Raw genomic sequence first — 18330 nt, forward strand, 5'->3', positions numbered from 1 at the left:
TTGTACAATTCCGCAGAGATCCGAAGTAGCTGGAGGCTGCTTCAAGAGGTTTGTCATTGACACCTGCTCTGTATTGGACGTAGGAAGCTGGCTGCTGCTACAGACATGGCCTCATGGAATAGCTTCCCCTGTTTGGACTACCTAAAGCTAAATCTAATGAGGCAAGCCTGAGCAGGGGATAAGCGCAATCAGAAGAGCAGCACAGAAAGTCAGACTAGTAAGCAGGCGTAAGGAAGATTTTGACAAGAACACCTCCATATCTTCTTTGTATAATTCAATTATTTAAATAACATTTCTTTGTTGTTATTTCCTTGGATTTCTAGGTTCATTATACATAATTTGTAATATACAAAAAATACACAAAGAATAAATATTTTTAAAGCCTATAATCATTACTACTTAGAGTACACTCCTGTTCATATGTTATATGGCCTTCATTTAAATGCTAAATTTGTGCAATATACCCATCCCCTGAATATTGTTGTAGGAAAAGTTTCTTTAAGGAGATGTGTGCAGTATGAGGTTTTCAAGGTAGGATTATTTACTTGGAAGAGCTGTCATTCATGACTCATAACTGTAGCTGGTTTATGAACAGCACCAACACCCAAATCAAGAGCACTTGATGATGTCTATATTTGTTCCACATGATCTAAAAACATCAAATTAAAAGGGATAATATGATAGCCAGGGAAAGGTACCCAGAGGAGTTCATAAGACATTCATTTACTTTGTTAATAGAAAAGGAAGGGAGATTCCATCATAATTGCACCAGACATAGCACTCCATAACCAAACCAATCATATACGCTTCAGAGGCTCTTTCACCACTCAGTGCTGAACCCCATTCTCTAATAATATTTTTCAGGAATTCAAGTAACCAAAAAATAATATAGCAATGACACTAAGTTCACAAATGACTTTCAAAGATACAGAAATTGTAATAGAAATCACTGTCAAAAAAAATCAAACCTTTATGCTTTTTAAAATAAAATTAACTCATTTAAACATTCAAACTCCATACCTTTTAATTACATCTACTATCTGAGGTAAGTTGAAAGTAGGCCAACTTATCTCAGAGTTCATTGCTCAAGTGCCTTTGTGGGGTAGATATAGATCTCAAACTGTAACCATCTCCAGAATTCTACAGTGCTAATAATAATAATGCCACAATAATAACAAAATCAACATGTATTGAGTACCTACTATGTGCTAGGCACTGATTTAGGCATATTGCATACATTGTCTTTAATTCTGAAAATAGTCTTGTAAGGTAGGTATCTGTTATTATTCTTACTTCACATGAGCAAAGGGAGACAAAGAGTTGTTGAAATGCTTATTGAAGTTCATATGGCTAGTGAGAGAAAGGAGATCGCAACTTCTGCTTGACTCCAAAACTCATGCCCCTACTACTATGCAACACTGACTCCTTAAGTGATGAATGAAAAGTTCAATAGGAAGAACATTAACCTACACTTAAAAGCTCAGGTAATGCCAACAAGTGCCAATGCCTTGTACTGTTAAAAATCACTACAAAACCCAAGGCAAATCTCCTTTCACGTATCCCTCCCTATTTTGCTGTCGGTCTCTCTGCCTCCCTCAATACCACCTTTGTCTCCACCACAAATTCAAACCAATAACTCAACTACTTAAGTTGGAGAAGAGAGGAATCTACTGCCCTGAGAGTTTGTATGAGCGGAAACGTGCCAGCTCTCTGCTCATCAATCAAAACCATCAAAGAAAGAAGTGTTTCCAAACATGAATCTACCCGATAATTCAAGTTTATCCTTTGAAGTATAGTATGTTTTTATATTTTGAACATTTTTAAAAGTTTGCAAATGTTTTAGTAGCTGCAGGTAGACGTCACAAAGGTAATTCTTCTCCAAAAATATCTTTGGACATAATTTTAGATTTTTATGTACTGACCCATGGCCAACATTTATGAATGTCAGTTAAAATACTAAGTTGTAATGTACCCAGGTCCCACCACTCAATTACATCATAGAATTTAAGGGCTTGTGCTTGTTTTTAACATTTGCTTCTTTCCTCACTGTTGACTGCCATGTCCCATGGCTGCTAATACACCAGGCTTTAGTAATGCTTTCTCCTGAATTTCTACACACCTGTTCTAACTATCTGGATCTTCTAATGGGTTAGGTAATAAGTAACCATGATTATTAGAAATGTATCTAAATAGGCTCAGAAATAAGGTATAATGGGTCTCTCTTGTTCAAATACATGTACTTGAGAAATAATAAGAAGCTCACACAGTGAGGTCACAGAATATGTAGGTACACTGTAAATGAGCTGTGAGCTCTGAAATATTGATTTAGTTCACTTCAACACAATTTTTGCTTATTTCTAGATCATTCTCAGTTTATAGTACATAATAGAGGTTGTTGGATACTAAGTAAGTAAAACATTGGTCAGTAAATATAGCTGAAGCTTCCTTAAGTTGACGTCAGAGAGAACAAAAACTCAATTCTTCCAGGAATTTTTCTGGACACAGAGACAAAGCCCTTGGATAGGAAAATCCATAGACCCATCACAGTATAGCTTTTTTGTATTCTTAATAATTTACAAATTATTGAATCACCATATTCTATATTAGCATCCCTCTATAAACCTGTGAAAAACAATCTTGTAGCTTATAGCTCTGTCATGGAATGACCTCTGAGAGAAAATTTCATATTTAATTGCTACATCAAATGATGAAACAAAGAAGGAAGATAGAGCCTAGAAATCCTCTTATAGATAACCCATTATTAAAATTCCATTAGCTCTGAATGGAAGGACATAACTAAATTTCTAAATAGTCAGGTTTATTATAACTCTCTTTATAATAGTAGTTATCTACATGGTCTTCTTCTCCAAATAAATCATATAAGATTAGAAATCCTGACAGTGCTGTGAAGGAAGACCTTCAATGTGCTACTGTGGTTGCCAATATGATTGTCCAACAATGCAATGTCACCCAACATTCAATGTATAGAATCCAGGCGGCACCTTTCATGACACAGGCACAGCTACCAAAAAAAATGTCTCTTTTGAATTCATTATTTTTCACAGCAAACTCAAGACCATAAATTTATTCTGGAGAGATGGTGAATTAAATCAGAAACAACACCAGACTGGGTACCCAAAGGATACCAAAAAATATTTTTTGTGACGCCAAAAAAAGATTTCACTTCTCTGAGCTTCAGTTTTCTCATCTGTCAAATAAGGGAAGAGCTATCCTTTGGCAAAATCAGATGTGGATTATGAGTAGGTAGATTATACTTCCAGGAATCCTAGAAAAGTTTTGTTTAGTTTTCTCAATAGAAAGCCAAGGCATTCTTTCAACACATGAAAATTTTAAGTGTTAAAAACAAATATCAAAACAAACACATAAACAAACAAAATCCCCCTTTCATGATAAAAACACTCAATAAACTAGTAATAGAAGGGAATTTCCTCAATATGATAAAAGTCATCTATAAAAATTCCACAGCTAATATCATATTTAATGAGGAAACACTAAATTTTCCCCTAAAATCAAGAACAGGACAAGAATGTCTGCCCTTGCCAATTTTATTCAATATTGTACTGAATATTCTAGCTAAGGCAACTGGGCAAGAAAATGAAACAGAAGGCATCCATATTGGAAAGAAAGAAGTAAAACTAGTAAAACTATCTCTTTATGCAGATGACATGATCTTGTATATAGAAAAATCCTAAGGAATTCACTAAAAGCTGTTAAAACGAATAGGTTCAACAATGTTACAGGGTACAAGAGCAATAAATAAATATTGATTGTATTTCCATACACTAGCAATGACCAATTTAAAATGAAATTAAGAAAACACACTCATTTATAATAGCATCACAAGTAATAAAGTGCTTAGGAACAAATTTAACAAAAAAATGCAAAGACTTGTACTCTGAAAACTATAAAATATTGTAGGAAGGAATTAAAGAAGACCTAAATAAATAGAAAAGCATTCACTGGATCAGAAGATGTAATATTGTTAAGATGGCAATATTCCACAAATTAATCCACAGATTCAAAGCAATCTTTATCAAAATCTCAGATGGCTTTTTTGTAAATTGACAATCAGATCCTAAAATTCATATAAAAATGCAACGGACCCTGAATATCCAAAATAATCTTGCAAAAGAAGAACAGAGATGAAGATGTACACTTCTCAGTTTCAAACTTACTACAAAGCTACAGTAATCAAGATAGTACTGGATAAAGATAGCCATATAAATCAATGGAATAGAACTGAAGGTCCATAAATAAACCTTTACATTAATAGTCAATTGATTTTCAACAAGGCCGCAAAGGCAATTCAATGGGGAAAGAAAATACTTTTCAACAGATGGTTCAGGGACATTTGGCTATCCATATACACTATAGATACATAAAAATTAACTCAAAATAGATCATAGACCTAAATGTAAGAGTTAAAACTATAAAACTCTTAGGAGAAAATATAGGAGTAAATTTTTGTGACCTTGTCACATGAAGCCTCCTTAGATATGACGAATGACACAAAAACAGATAAATTGGACTTCATCAATAAGTGGTGCTGGGAAAACTGGACAGCTACATGTAAAAGAATGAAATTAGAACACTCCCTAACACCATACACAAAAATAAACTCAAAATGGATTAGAGACCTAAATGTAAGACCAGACACTATAAAATTCTTAGAGGAAAACATAGGAAGAACACTCTGACATAAATCACAGCAAGATCATTTTTGATCCACCTCCTAGAGTAATGGAAATAAAAACAAAAATAAACAAATGGGACTTAATGAAACTTAAAAGCTTTTGCAAAGCAAAGGAAACTACAAACAAGACAAAAAGACAACCCTCATAATGGGAGAAAATATTTGCAAACAAATCAGCGGATAAAGGATTAATCTCCAAAATATATAAACAGCTCATGCAGCTCAATATTAAAAAAACAAACAACCCAATCCAAAAATGGGCAGAAGACTTAAATAGACATTTCTCCAAAGAGGACATACAGATGGCCAAGAAGCACATGAAAAGCTGCTCAACATCACTAATTATTAGAGAAATGCAAATCAAAACTACAATTAGGTATCACCTCACACCAGTTAGAATGGGCATTGTCAGAAAATCTACAAACAACAAATGCTGGAGAGGGTGTGGAGAAAAGGGGACACTCTTGCACTGTTGGTGGGAATGTAAATTGATACAGCCACTATGGAGAACAGTATGGAGGTTTCTTAAAAAACTACAAATAGAACTACCATACGACCCAGCAATCCCACTACTGGGCATATACCCTGAGAAAACCATAGTTCAAAAAGAATCATGTACCAAAATGTTCATTGCACCTCTATTTACAATAGCCAGGACATGGAAGCAACCTAAGTGTCCATCATCGGATGAATGGATAAAGAAGATGTGGCACATATATACAATGGAATATTACTCAGCCATAAAAAGAAATGAAATGGAGGTATTTGTAATGAGGTGGATGGAGTTAGAATCTGTCATACAGAGTGAAATAAGTCAGAAAGAGAAAAACAAATACAGTATGCTAACACATATATATATGGAATCTAAGGGAAAAAAAAAAAGGCCATGAAGAACCTAGTGGCAAGACGGGAATAAAGACACAGACCTACTAGAGAATGGACTTGAGGATATGGGGAGGGGGAGGGGTGAGATGTGACAGGGTGAGAGAGTGTCATGGACATATATACACTACCAAATGTAAAATAGATAGCTAGTGGGAAGCAGCCGCATAGCACAGGGAGATCAGCTCAGTGCCTTGTGACCACCTAGAGGGGTGGGATGGGGAGGGTGGGAGGGAGGGGGATGCAAGAGGGAAGAGCTATGGGAACATATGTATATGTATAACTGATTCACTTTGTTATAAAGCAGAAACTAACACACCATTGTAAAGCAATTATACTTCAATAAAGATGTTTAAAAAAAAAAAACATATAGAGAACACTTACAACTCAAAGACTTAAAGACCAAAAAAAATTTTTTTAAATAGGTATACAATCTAAATAGACATTTCTCCAAAGATAAAAGCATAGCCTAAAAGTACATGAAAAGATGCTCAACACATCACTAATTATTAGGGAAGTACAAATCAAAACTACAATGAGATACTACCTCATACCCACTAGTATGACTACAATAAAAAGGACAGATAATAACAAATGCTGTGAGGATGTGGAGAATTGAAACCCTTGTACATTGCTGGTGGGAATGTAAAATAGTGTAACTGCTTTACAAAACAGTCTGGCAGTTCCTCAAAAAGTTAAACACAGTTACCATACAACTCAGTAATTCCTCTCCTAGGTATACATCCAAGAGAAGTAAAAACATACGTCCATACAAAAACGTGCATGTGAATACTCATAGTAGCATTATTCACATGTTGAAAAACGGCAAACGACACAGATGTCTACCAACTGATGAATGGATAAACAAAATGTGGTATGGCCATACAATGGAATATTACTCATCAAGATAAAGTAATGAAGAACTGATACATGCTACAACATGGTTAAACCTTGAAAATACTATGTTAAGTGAAAGAAGCTAATCACAAAAGGCCATGTATTTTATAATTCCATTCATAGGAAATGTCTAGAATAAGCAAATCCATAGAGATGGAAAGCAGATTAGTGATCGCCAGGAGCTGGAGGGAAGAGGAGTGGGGAGTGACTTATAATGGACATGGGGTTTCTTTTGAGCTCATGAAAATGTTCTAAAATTGGTAGTAGTGAGAGTAGCACAACTCTGAATGTCCTGAAGTCACTGAACTGTGCACTTTAAATGGTTGAATTGTAATAGTGCGTGAATTATATTTCAGTAAATCTGTGGGAAAAAAATAAGAACACTGATGGATAGCTTCTCAGATCTTGCCAGCAACCTCAGGACTTGAAACCTTCATCTCTGCACAGGGCATGCTGGGTACATGTTTACATGTCTTTAGTTCTTTACTCTGTGTGTTTTTTGTGTGTGCTCACTGGAAATGCCCTTTCATCTCTCCCATGAACCCTCCCCACCAAACCCATAAATACTGTGGGTTCCCTTTCTGAGCATGCTTCAAAGATCAGTGTAACAAAATTATCTGATATGAATCCTGCAGTTCCCAGCAGGTTCTTTCGAACCTAGAGAGGAAACCAGTATAAGTCGAAAGTACTATAACGGCCAGAAGAGAGGGGGAAAAAGCAATGTATCCATTGTATCAATCTAGTCTTCCTCATACTTTCCTTGATTCAAAGCCCTAACTACAGCCAAGTTGGAATCAGAGCCATTCCACAGAGCTCACATCTCTTAAAGTGCATTGTGATTTTTTCTAAGAAAATTTCCCCTCTGAATTCTTTTCTAACCCTACGGCTACCACCCATATGGCCAGATGTACTCTAATCCCAGTGTAGACCAATTTAAAGCCCTGTACTCTGTAATTTTCCGTAATTTTCCTAAAATTGTGATCATCTGATAACATCCTAACTTTTTGTTCTATAAGGGAACTAACCACTGATGGTATGAAAACCTTGCTCTAAAAAATAAAAATTATATCCAGTCTTTGGAAAGACAATACCCGTCAAAGCCATCCTGGGTGTAATTTCCCAGCAGCAGGGTTTGCCCAGCGGGTCTGTGTTCCTAGGAACTCTACAACACCCAGAGAGCAGACACAACATTATTTATTTTATGACTGCGTTGGATGTTTCTAAGTACCATGGTCTGGGTATTTATTTGGGCTGTATACAAGAGGAAGTCACACAATGAACTGTGGAGAAAAAAAGGTGGGGGAGAAGCTACCGAAACAGGGTGAAAAAAACCCTTGCACTAGTATAGAATAGCTTATGCACATTGTATTAACTAGTTTCAATTAGAGGGAATGATCCCAATTGTGGGTAATGGGAGGCAGTCTGGGAGAACATGCTGAAACAATAAACACTTTAAAAGAACATCTCCTCTGGTTTCTTACAGGAACGTCTGTTTTTATTGATTTCCCATAAAAGAGAAAAATTACTTTCATAATCTAGAGAGACATTGTAGTGAAATGTTAATATGCTTTTAAATTAAAAAGAGTATCTAGCCCCACTCTTCAAAAATGGCTTTATATTACTCAGAATACAAACATCTCAATATGACACTCCATATCATCAGTTCTTGCCTGTCAGAGGGCAAATGTTTTTTTTCAAGAGCTTCAGGATTTCTCCTTTTACAGTCTTAAAGAGTTGTGTATTAACTCCTGGAAACTCTTCCTGAACAAGCCTGAATCCCTTTTGGAAGAAAGGGCCCTCCTAAATAGCCCTAAATTAATAATGAGTTATTGCCTGTTTTTTATGCTTTTCTTCACCAATTCATCCTTCCCCATCACTTGCTTCTAGAATGACCTATTCTTTTCTTTCTTTTCTCTTACCACCTTTCAAGCAATTACCATGTGCCAGGTGCTGTGTTAACATGTGGTATGCATTATCTCATGTAAATCTCAAAGTATCCTGTTACACGTGTAAACTCAGAGAGATTAAGTAGATTGTCCAATGTTATATGGCTAGTAAGTGGCAGAATTCGTATTTTAACACAAAACGTATTCAATTCTAAAGCTTTTATACTTAACTATTACTAAAAATTGCATATTCTGTCTTCCAAAATCCATCTTGAGGCAAATCTCCATTCTGAAAAGTTATAGCTTTTTGTACAGACCATTATATAGCATGTATTACACAGTATAATGATTATATGCATGTATTGTTCCCTGCTCTATCCTGAGGAATCAAAGGGTCAGTTACAACTTACAAAATATGCTCAGTAAATGCTTCTTGAATGAGTAAATGAGAGTTGATGTATTCAGAGTACAGTGTTCTTATTTACAAATGCTTATATGATTTTTAAAAATATGTCCCATATCTATTTATGGGTGAATACTACATAACAATAGAGATATGCAGAAATAAAAATATCCATGATAAGCTCCATAATAGCAGGGATTTTTTTTTTCAACTTAGCTTTTAGAAACTCCTCTCATTACATTATTTTTAAATTTCCAGGAACTAAGGGGTGTGCAAACAAAGAGAAACAAAGCAATTATTCTAGACAAATAATGTGTATTTATATATCATATGTCTAATCAATAAAATTATACATTACAGCCATTTCTGAGTAATGCTTAATAACTAAGGATTGTGTTTGGGGACATTCCTCAAAGTGACCAAATCCACTCATAGGCCATAGTCATACTGAGTGGTCCAGAGACCTGCCCTGAAATGCAGTAGCCGCTCAAGCCTCCTGCAGCTGGTCAAATCTAAGGTTCTTTATTTCCAGCTGACAGGAACTAATTCTTAGCCTAGTTCACTCCAGATTCAGAGATCTGCCTGTCTTCACCTGAGTCCCAGAACCTGTGGGTCTCTTCTCATTTGTTTCTAAGTGGCAGGGGTTCAGGTAACCACTGTGTTCATACTCGTGATCGTACAAACCGATGAGCATACAACCCAATTAAATGTAAAGTGTAGAGGTGAGGAAGGGTATCATTCTAATGCTTAATGTAGCCATACAAGGAAAGATAAATAAACAAAACTGTCACACTTCTCACTAGGGAAGATATTTCACTTATAATTATTCACAAAGTATAAATATGCCCATGTTTCTGTATAATTGCTGGAGGTAAATTTTCTATTCAGCTTGAATCCCAATCTGTACATTGTAATTCTGACTAAAAGGAAAAGTCTTTAAAAACACTTCTTGGTCCCATTATTACAGAAATGTGGAGTGCCAAAAAAAGAGAGCATCCAAGAGGAGAGTGATCAAGTAGTAATAGAAGTCATTTTCAAGGCAATATGTAGCTGTTGACAGCCATTTGCAAAACAATTTGGAGAGAGAAAGTTTCTTGGAAGAACCAATGATAAAACCTCTGCACTTAAAATGAACCTGGAGGCAAAAGCACACACAAAGACCAGGACTGTTTTGAATAAAGTAACAAAGCCCAGCTATAAGGATACAATTACTCCAGAGCAAAACACCAAGAAAGAATAGGGCAGCGGGGAGAGAAATGTAGGAAAGAATCAAGTGAATTTAAAAATGCACAAAGATAACAGAAACTATCCATTTATTTTGAACGTAAGTATGTATTAATTAATTTATAACCTGCTTCAGCCCATAGAGGGTTTGAGACGGACAAGACATTCTCTTAAACGCAGAAGGCTAAGATTGTCTCTATTTCCTGAGAGATGAGAAAATGGAAATTAATACCAGAACTACTTTACATATTGTATATAGTTTTTGTTATGTAAATATGCTTTTATTACTGTATTGTTAACTAGACATATTTCTCATTTTATAATGTGAGTTAAGTCATTACCAAATTATTCTTTGCTCATTTTTATGTACCCAAGTGTTATATATAACCAGATATTTGAAATGAATGGACTATTATAAATTATCAAAAGCCCACAGTTCTGAGTTCTTCTTTCTGTCTGAGACAACTACTCATTACATCAATTCTGGTGGGAGCTCCACAAATGTTGCTGACCAGGAGATGTTAGTTAAGGGAGTTTACTTTTTGGCTGCAAATAAATCAAAGAGCAATAAATTCCCCCAAACAAACAAAATAAAACAAAATCTAGATAACTTAAGGAAAAAAATTGTAACTTACTGATTATCAGCAGGTTATTGAGCCCTTCTCACAAAATCAAAGAGAGATCTGAGCAAGCTAAACCTCAAAGGGCAGATATAGGGCAACTCAAGGAATCTCGGCAACTCAAGGAATCTCGGCAACTGAGGTTCATAGAATATTTTCCAAACTATTGTCATTCATATGATTCAATACTGATGGCTACCAGTTTGATATCTCTCTGGTACAAATTTCAAATACCCAGGAGAGAGAACCCAACAGGCTCACCTGGGATCAGATATTTACCTCTTGGATCAGTCAGTCATGGCCAGGCAGACTCACAAATCCCAAACATGGCCAGTAGGAGCCTACTTTTGTAGACTGGGGTTACTGACAGAGAAAGCAGAATCATTATGGGTTGTGCAATTCCTCCAGAAAGTGCTTGCCCCACTGGGAGAGGTATTACTTTTAAGTAAATGGCAAAGGAATTTGAAAACAAAATTCCTCAAAACGCATATTCAATGGTACTCTGAAGGAGAAAGTATAAAAAGACACTCAAAGGTGAGAAATGGAAACCACCCAACTAAGAAAGTAAAAATATATTTATTCCTATTCAGCGAGAAATGTGAGAGTTACAAAATAATTTATTAAAACTTATTATAAAGAGGAAATCAACAGATTGAAGGTTCATTTATTAAATATACACTCACAGAGCTTCTACCGTGTACTCAGCGATTTACCTAGGTGTAGGTATACTAGGACCCTGAAGAGCACATGGTCTTCTTGGAGAAATAGGCATTATAAATCAGTAATTGTGAGGTAATATCACTAGGGATACAATAAAAGGAGTGATTGATGAAGAAATAGAATTATTAAAACTCATCCTTTCTCTGGCATCAGCAGAGTCCCTAAGCAGGCACTCCCCTCTGACCACCTGCTCACAAAAGTGTGACATTTTAATTCTCCATGTCTCCAGCAAGCTGAGCTGCCTCTGCACTGCAGGAATGCCTCCAAAATTTATCATTATCATCGCTCCTTCATTAAAGGTGATCCCACCTTCTCATCTTCCACAGATAAACGGAAGTCAAGGAAAGAAGCTTCATTCTCTCACACAATCTGAGTGAAAAGTAGGCTCCTCCAGGCCTATTGCCTTTTAACACAGTCATAAGTCATGCTATGAGAGTCCAGCTGCACCTTTCAGAAGCCTGTACCTCAATAATAGATGAGCATATTTAAAGCACTCCACATATCACTTTATACTGCCTGCAAGGTAGGTCAAATGAGGGGAATGCCTCAAAAGTAACTTTCGAACTTTTTGTCCTCATCACACACAAATTATTTCATGACAGGCAAACCCTCAGTTACAGCACACACGGTTCCCAGAGGAACTACTGTCATTTCTATCAGGCAATGTATACATAAAACTGTATCATACAATCAGCCACTTTCTTCACTTATTCAGAGCACAGCGTCGTGGAATGAGTTTGTGAAGGACAGTCAGGGCAACCAGAATCTATTCCCAACCTTACAACTGATGCACTATTCTTACTTCCTTTGCATTTAAGTTTCCCATTTACAACAGAGGAATGATGACATAGTACCTGTTTGTTTCTAAGGCACTTGAAAATTCTCTGATGGAAGATTTCACACAAATGCAGAGGCTATTATTATACCAGGAAGACTTGAAAATTGCAAATCCGTGTACTCATCACTATTAAACAGTCAACACAACAATGGAAGAAGAGAAAGAATCCTTCTCTAAGGCATCTAAAATCAAGTATTGCTGAATATGCAGCTATTGAGAAAAATATATGTGCAAACACATTCATTTTAAAGAGTATTCAATTCTAAACCATCAATAACCCATTTAGACAAATCCTTTACAAGTTACTCTCACTCCAAAAAAGAAATACATGTAATCCCTAATCACCGGTGCTTCTTATAATGTAGAGCTTTCTGAGAAGATATTCTTTCTCCTTTCAAAATGTTTGCTCTACTCTAGAATTTCAGGGAGTATTCTAGCCCATTCCACTAAGGTTGTTCCAAAGTATAAAAATAATTATCCTTTAATCTTGCCAATCTTAGAATAATCAAATAAACTTACAGTACAGTGGTGAACAGGCATCCAAGCAGGGGCTTCCACTGAACAATTCTGGGCTGGGCACTTGCCTTGGTTTTGCTGCAAATAAGTAAAAAATATGTTATGTTCTACATATGACGTGCAGCAATCTACACCAGCTGATATGTTTATCATCAGTGTGTTTATTACCATATTTACAAGTATAGGAGAAGTCTTTGGGAATAATTTTTTGGTGCAGTGCTAAAAGAAACTAGGTATGTCATTTCTACTCTTATCAAGGCACAAGAAGTTATTCTTTGGTTTTTGTATTTCGCTAAGGCCTAGGTTTTTGGAACCAGGCTTCCTCGGCAACTGGCCTTTCAGGTCCCGGTGGGAACCACCTGAGAATCCTCCTAACCTAGAAGCAGAACTGGTCTCTCCTCCAGGCTCCCAGAGGACACCAATACATGCTGTACCCCTGTGAAATCTCTTGAGTCAAGGTACAGACAGACTTGTTTACTTGTCTCCCCTTCCAGATCGTAAGCTTGTGGTGATGATTCTCTCTAGGGCATTTCATAGAATCCCAGAATGTAGAGTTGTACAGGAAAGATTTTAGAGGCCTTTCCTGTCACATCAGAAACTGAGGTGCAAAGAAATGAAACAAGGAGCACAGAGATCTAACATTCTAAACAATTTGCCAGGCACTTCTTTTCACATAAGAAATGTATCTCGAGCTAACATATTCTTTTGTTGTAACTCCAATAAATTCAATTCTAATTGGCCTTTTAGAGAGAATGAAGTGCTTTCCTTTAAGAGTTCTGATTAGTGCTAAAAGGGGAGGAGGTGATTCTAATACAACATCTTTTATCTTTACTTATTTTACACTCAATTATAATATATAAATACTACGAATAATGTTAATAAATAGTCATATAAACCACAGCTGTGATTTACTGAGCTACAAAATATGCGAATGGTTATTCTGGACTCAGTACATTATCACTAGTTGCTATAACAAATATGGATAGATGTGTTGCTATGCCCATTACAGGAGAGAAAACTGAGGCTCACAGAGGGTAAGAAACTCATCTATAAGTTACCCTACAAGAAAGCAGCCTGACTGGGATTGCAGCAAGAATTTGACTGACTCTGCAGCCCATACATGCTCCTTCTATGAGAAACTGGTATTTTTCATTTTCTGTTTAATGGGGCTTAAGACATGTCATCAACTAACATGATTTCATCTTATCAACGATCCTAACATGTCTAACTTAACTGCTATAAAGTACTGAATTCAGTACTTGTGCTAAGAATCCTATTGATTTGTAAGCCTTTTAGAGAAACCTTTATTTAGGTGATATATTTTTAAGGCATCACTAAACTCTGAAGTGCTGTTTGAGGGATTATTGATAGAGTCACCATAAAAATACACTAAGATCATCAATCTCCATGCTCAGTTTTCTTCTTTAAATCAAAACATGACATACGGTACCAACAGGGTACATAGGGTGCACTGGACTGGTGTCAGATGACCACAATTTCAAGCTAAGCTCAGCCAAGTGCCTGCTTGGGAGTCACATCTGTAGAACAGTGTTGGTATCTCACCTAATTCACAGGACTTCTATCAGATGATAAAGATTTGCTTCAGATAATTACCACAATTTGCAAGGATGTTATGAAAAAGAACACACAAAGTAAAAGGACACTTTTATTGTTCTTTTCTGATAGCTTAAGCCAGATAAATATAATTTATCTACATGTGAAGATAAGCCTTTTGAAATTTGAAAGCATTATTAAAATGCTAGTTATTATTATTGTTAATTATGATAAGTCATACCAAACAATGTTAATGGTGAGGAATGTGTCCTTTGTAATAATTCATAATTGTTATGTTAGTAGAGGGTAGTAATAATAAGCTTGTTTTACATCTAGATACTATATATCTTTATGGAGCATATGGTAAAGAAGGAAAATTCAATAAATAAGTGAGCTGTGCTTAGGTGGAGGAATATAAGTACGCATAAAATGTGATGGGGGGCATAAATAAGTAGTGTTTAAACTTCTATGGATATATACCATGGAGTAAAGAAAGATGGGAATCTGTGTGAGTCTCCTGTCCCACTATTACCTGAGTTTTAGATACTAAAGGCTTCCCATTAGTGTTTTAATCAAGAAGATTAACAATATGATTACACAGGGGCAGAAACATAAAAAGGCCTACTGAAGACAGATACCGTGAAAACATATATTATTTGGTAATCCACCGTGTGTGACTAGAAAAAAATAAGACTGGAATAGAAGTTAGGATCTTAGATTTCAGTATTGTCCCCATTAATCTACCTAGTGTCCCCATTAATCTATCTGTGGAACTTTGGGAAAGTTACTTTAACACTTTAAACCTCATTTTTCTCATGTATAAAATGAGAGGGGTTTATTTGATCCCCTCATATACCAACCTATATTCCTCCCAATAATTTAATATGTTTCCTCCTCCAAAGGGGTACACCTTCCAGTTGAATATCCCTGCCATTCTGATCTACTGTTACCATAGGGTATGGTTATATCTCTGTGAGTTTGCATGGTAATAAAAGTTAAGAACTGCTGGACCAGATAATCTCACAAGAGCTTTCCACTGAAGTGTGGTTACTGAAAACCCCAACCTCAGGTTTTACTTATCATTTCACTCTACTTCTAAAGAAGACAAAATCTAACATATGTCAAGGGAATTGTCACAGCAGTGGAAGTAAAATTTCTCTTTTTCCTAGAATTTTTCCTTCTCCTTTTTTAGTATTTTTTCTCTCCAATATTTAATGTGGGCACCATGACAGAGTTTGGGGTTACTGCCTCCTTGGCAGGTCCCCAGCCTTTAGAAGGCCAGCAAGGACCAGTATGAAAACTAGGGGAAAGGACACTCTCTAGTCTATTTTTAAGTTAATTCTTAGGCCAAAAATCAAGAGGGAACATTAGAATTCCCTCAAGAGCCAGCCTATCTCTCCAAGTAAGTGTTTAAGATAGAAGTTGGTGACAAATTACCCTAAAGACAGATTTCACTTCCCCTTCTCTCTCTCATCCATCTACCCTAGATATTTATACCTCTAGATTGTTGATATGTGACTTGATCTGGATTCAGGATCTGAAATGCTAACCTTGAAAAACATGTTATATTAAGAGACAAAACTATCAGTGGGTTTTGGTCTTTTTAAAATACTACGCTATTTAGATAGATTGATGTCTCCAAGTCTCTCATCTTCCTTGATGGTCTTTTTCCAACTTTAACATCTTGACATACTTCATTCCAGAATATCCTGAGCAAATGAGCTAAATATGCTGGACAATTAAATCTCAGATTGATTATGTAAATATGTAACTACAAAGAATTTTAATAGTGACAAACACTTGACAAAGAAAACTCTAAAGATTTTCTGCTCAACCTGTCCCATCCCCAGAGAGAGTAGACATTTTTTGTGTATCAGGGACTTACATCTGTTAGAGCGCTTTGGAGTTTACCAATGCCTATATAGACATTTTCATTATTTAATCCTCAGAACAAGTTTGTGTGTGGCAGGGTGAGAAATGATTCATCCAAATAAAATTTTGACCTAAATGTTTCATTCAAAATAGCATGTTCTTCTGAAAGCAGAGAAAAAACTAAAAGCTTCTGTTGTACTGTTCACAATAAAATGATTCTCATAATCACAGAAGTTTTTTCTGGGTTGAGAAGTATCACATGATAGTGCTATATACATATTCATTCATTCATTTATTCAGCTATTCATTTATCAAACATGTATTACATAGAAGGTACCATGCTAGGTATATATAGAGATATAAAATTTAGAGATATAAAAATTTAAATCCTTTCTCTTAAAGAGCTCCCAACCTTTTAGGAGATACAATGCAACATGTTACATTTAAAATAGGATTAAAGGGCTTCCCTGGTGGCGCAGTGGTTGAGAATCTGCCTGCTAATGCAGGGAACACGGGTTCGAGCCCTGGTCTGGGAAGATCCCACATGCCGCGGAGCAACTGGGCCCGTGAGCCACAACTACTGAGCCTGCGCGTCTGGAGCCTGTGCTCCGCAACAAGAGAGGCCGCGATAGTGAGAGGACCGTGCACCGTGATGAAGAGTGGCCCCTGCTCGCCGCAACCAGAGAAAGCCCTCGCACAGAAACGAAGACCCAACACAGCCAAAAATAAATAAATAAATAAATAATTTTAAAAAATAAAAAAATAAAAAAAATAAAATAAAATAGGATTAAAAACTAGACCATTCATTCATTTATTCGGTCAACAAACATTCATTGAGAAATTAGTAAGTGCTAGATGTTGTATTAGAAATAAGGATATATCAAGACTCAGTCTCTGTCTAAAGAAGTTCCCAGTCCAAGGAAAAAGACAAACCAATAAACATGCAATTATAAAGCAACATTAATAATATGGTATACATAAAACGTGACATGGACAGATCAAAAAGATCCATCTCATCCATTATGGGGTCAGGAATAAGGGATGAGCAAGGGCCATAGAAAACTGTGCAGGGAAACTGAGGCCAAAGGCAAGAATGTTGAACTCTGACTGGATAAATCAGGAAACATTTTATAGAGAAGACACTTCGGTTTTCCAATAAAGCTTTTAGGAGGGAAAGGGTGAGTAGAGGGCCTTCCAGGTAAAGGTGCACCATGCACCATCTGATAGTGAATCAAGGTATTCTTGGACTTGGTAAGGAAACCTCTTGATTTTGGGCCACAGAAACCTGGGAATGAGGGGAAAGTATGATTCTACGCTACAGAGAAAGTTGACTTCGGCCTTTCCCCTCATTTATTTCTACTTCACAGCGCATGGACAGCAGGGAGTCCTGCCAGGGAGTGGACCTGGAGGGATCCAGTCCTGATCCTATTAAAAAACTCAAAAGGCTCTCCTGAGTTTAGTCTCTGGAAAAGCACTTAAGTTGTCTTTCCCATCTTTTCTAAAACTCTCAGGTGTTTGACAGATGAAGAAAAAGAGATTAAAACATGATGTACAAGGGGCAAAACTAAGTGGCATGGCAGAACGAAAATGACTATAACAATGTATCTGCAAATACACTGTAAGATGTAAAGTACTTTTATAAATGTAATGAATAATTATATATAAAGGATTATTATAAACTAATATCTATGAGTTAATGCTTACTAAAATTACTAGAAAACACATTTTCTGACTTCTAGTCAAACATACGCTTCAGCACATCAAGAATTAAGGCAATTTTCCAAAAATTTGAAAAAAAAAAGAAAAACAACTCCCAGCATGCCTCCAAATCATCAATTTCATATATACAGATATACAATGTGTATATATATAGACATATAATGTGTGCATATATACATACATACATATATGTTTGTGTACACACATATGTGTATAAATAATTGCCCTTAGGCAAATAAAGGTTTTCATCCAATTAGTTTCCTAATTTGCCATAAAGACATGTAATTTCAGAGTAAGTTGTTAAAAGGAGAAAATCATATTTTGCCAGGTACCAAAGTACACTATAGTTAGAAATATATGTACAAGGTAATATATTGGAAGCCCTGTCTAAGACACCAAGATACGATAAAAATGAGATTCCAAAGGAGGTGCTATAATTTTCAAAGGAAATTACCAAGAACCACTTTCAGGTCTCTAAACCCTTA

General features: G+C 36.0%; 1 protein-coding gene across 1 annotated transcript in view; it reads right to left on the bottom strand.

The window, feature by feature from the left end:
• Window positions 1-11104: 11104 nt before the first annotated feature.
• Window positions 11105-18330, bottom strand: part of LOC130704556 (disks large 1 tumor suppressor protein-like) — a 468860-nt gene continuing 461634 nt past the window's right edge. The window contains exons 4-5 of the mRNA XM_057553268.1: window positions 12704-12778; window positions 11105-11128 (exon numbers count right to left, since the gene is read on the bottom strand). Of these exons, the coding sequence (XP_057409251.1) occupies window positions 11105-11128; window positions 12704-12778 (99 nt within the window). The remainder of the gene's footprint in view (window positions 11129-12703; window positions 12779-18330) is intronic.

Source organism: Balaenoptera acutorostrata, chromosome 9 (assembly GCF_949987535.1).
Source record: "Balaenoptera acutorostrata chromosome 9, mBalAcu1.1, whole genome shotgun sequence".
NCBI lineage: Eukaryota > Metazoa > Chordata > Mammalia > Artiodactyla > Balaenopteridae > Balaenoptera > Balaenoptera acutorostrata.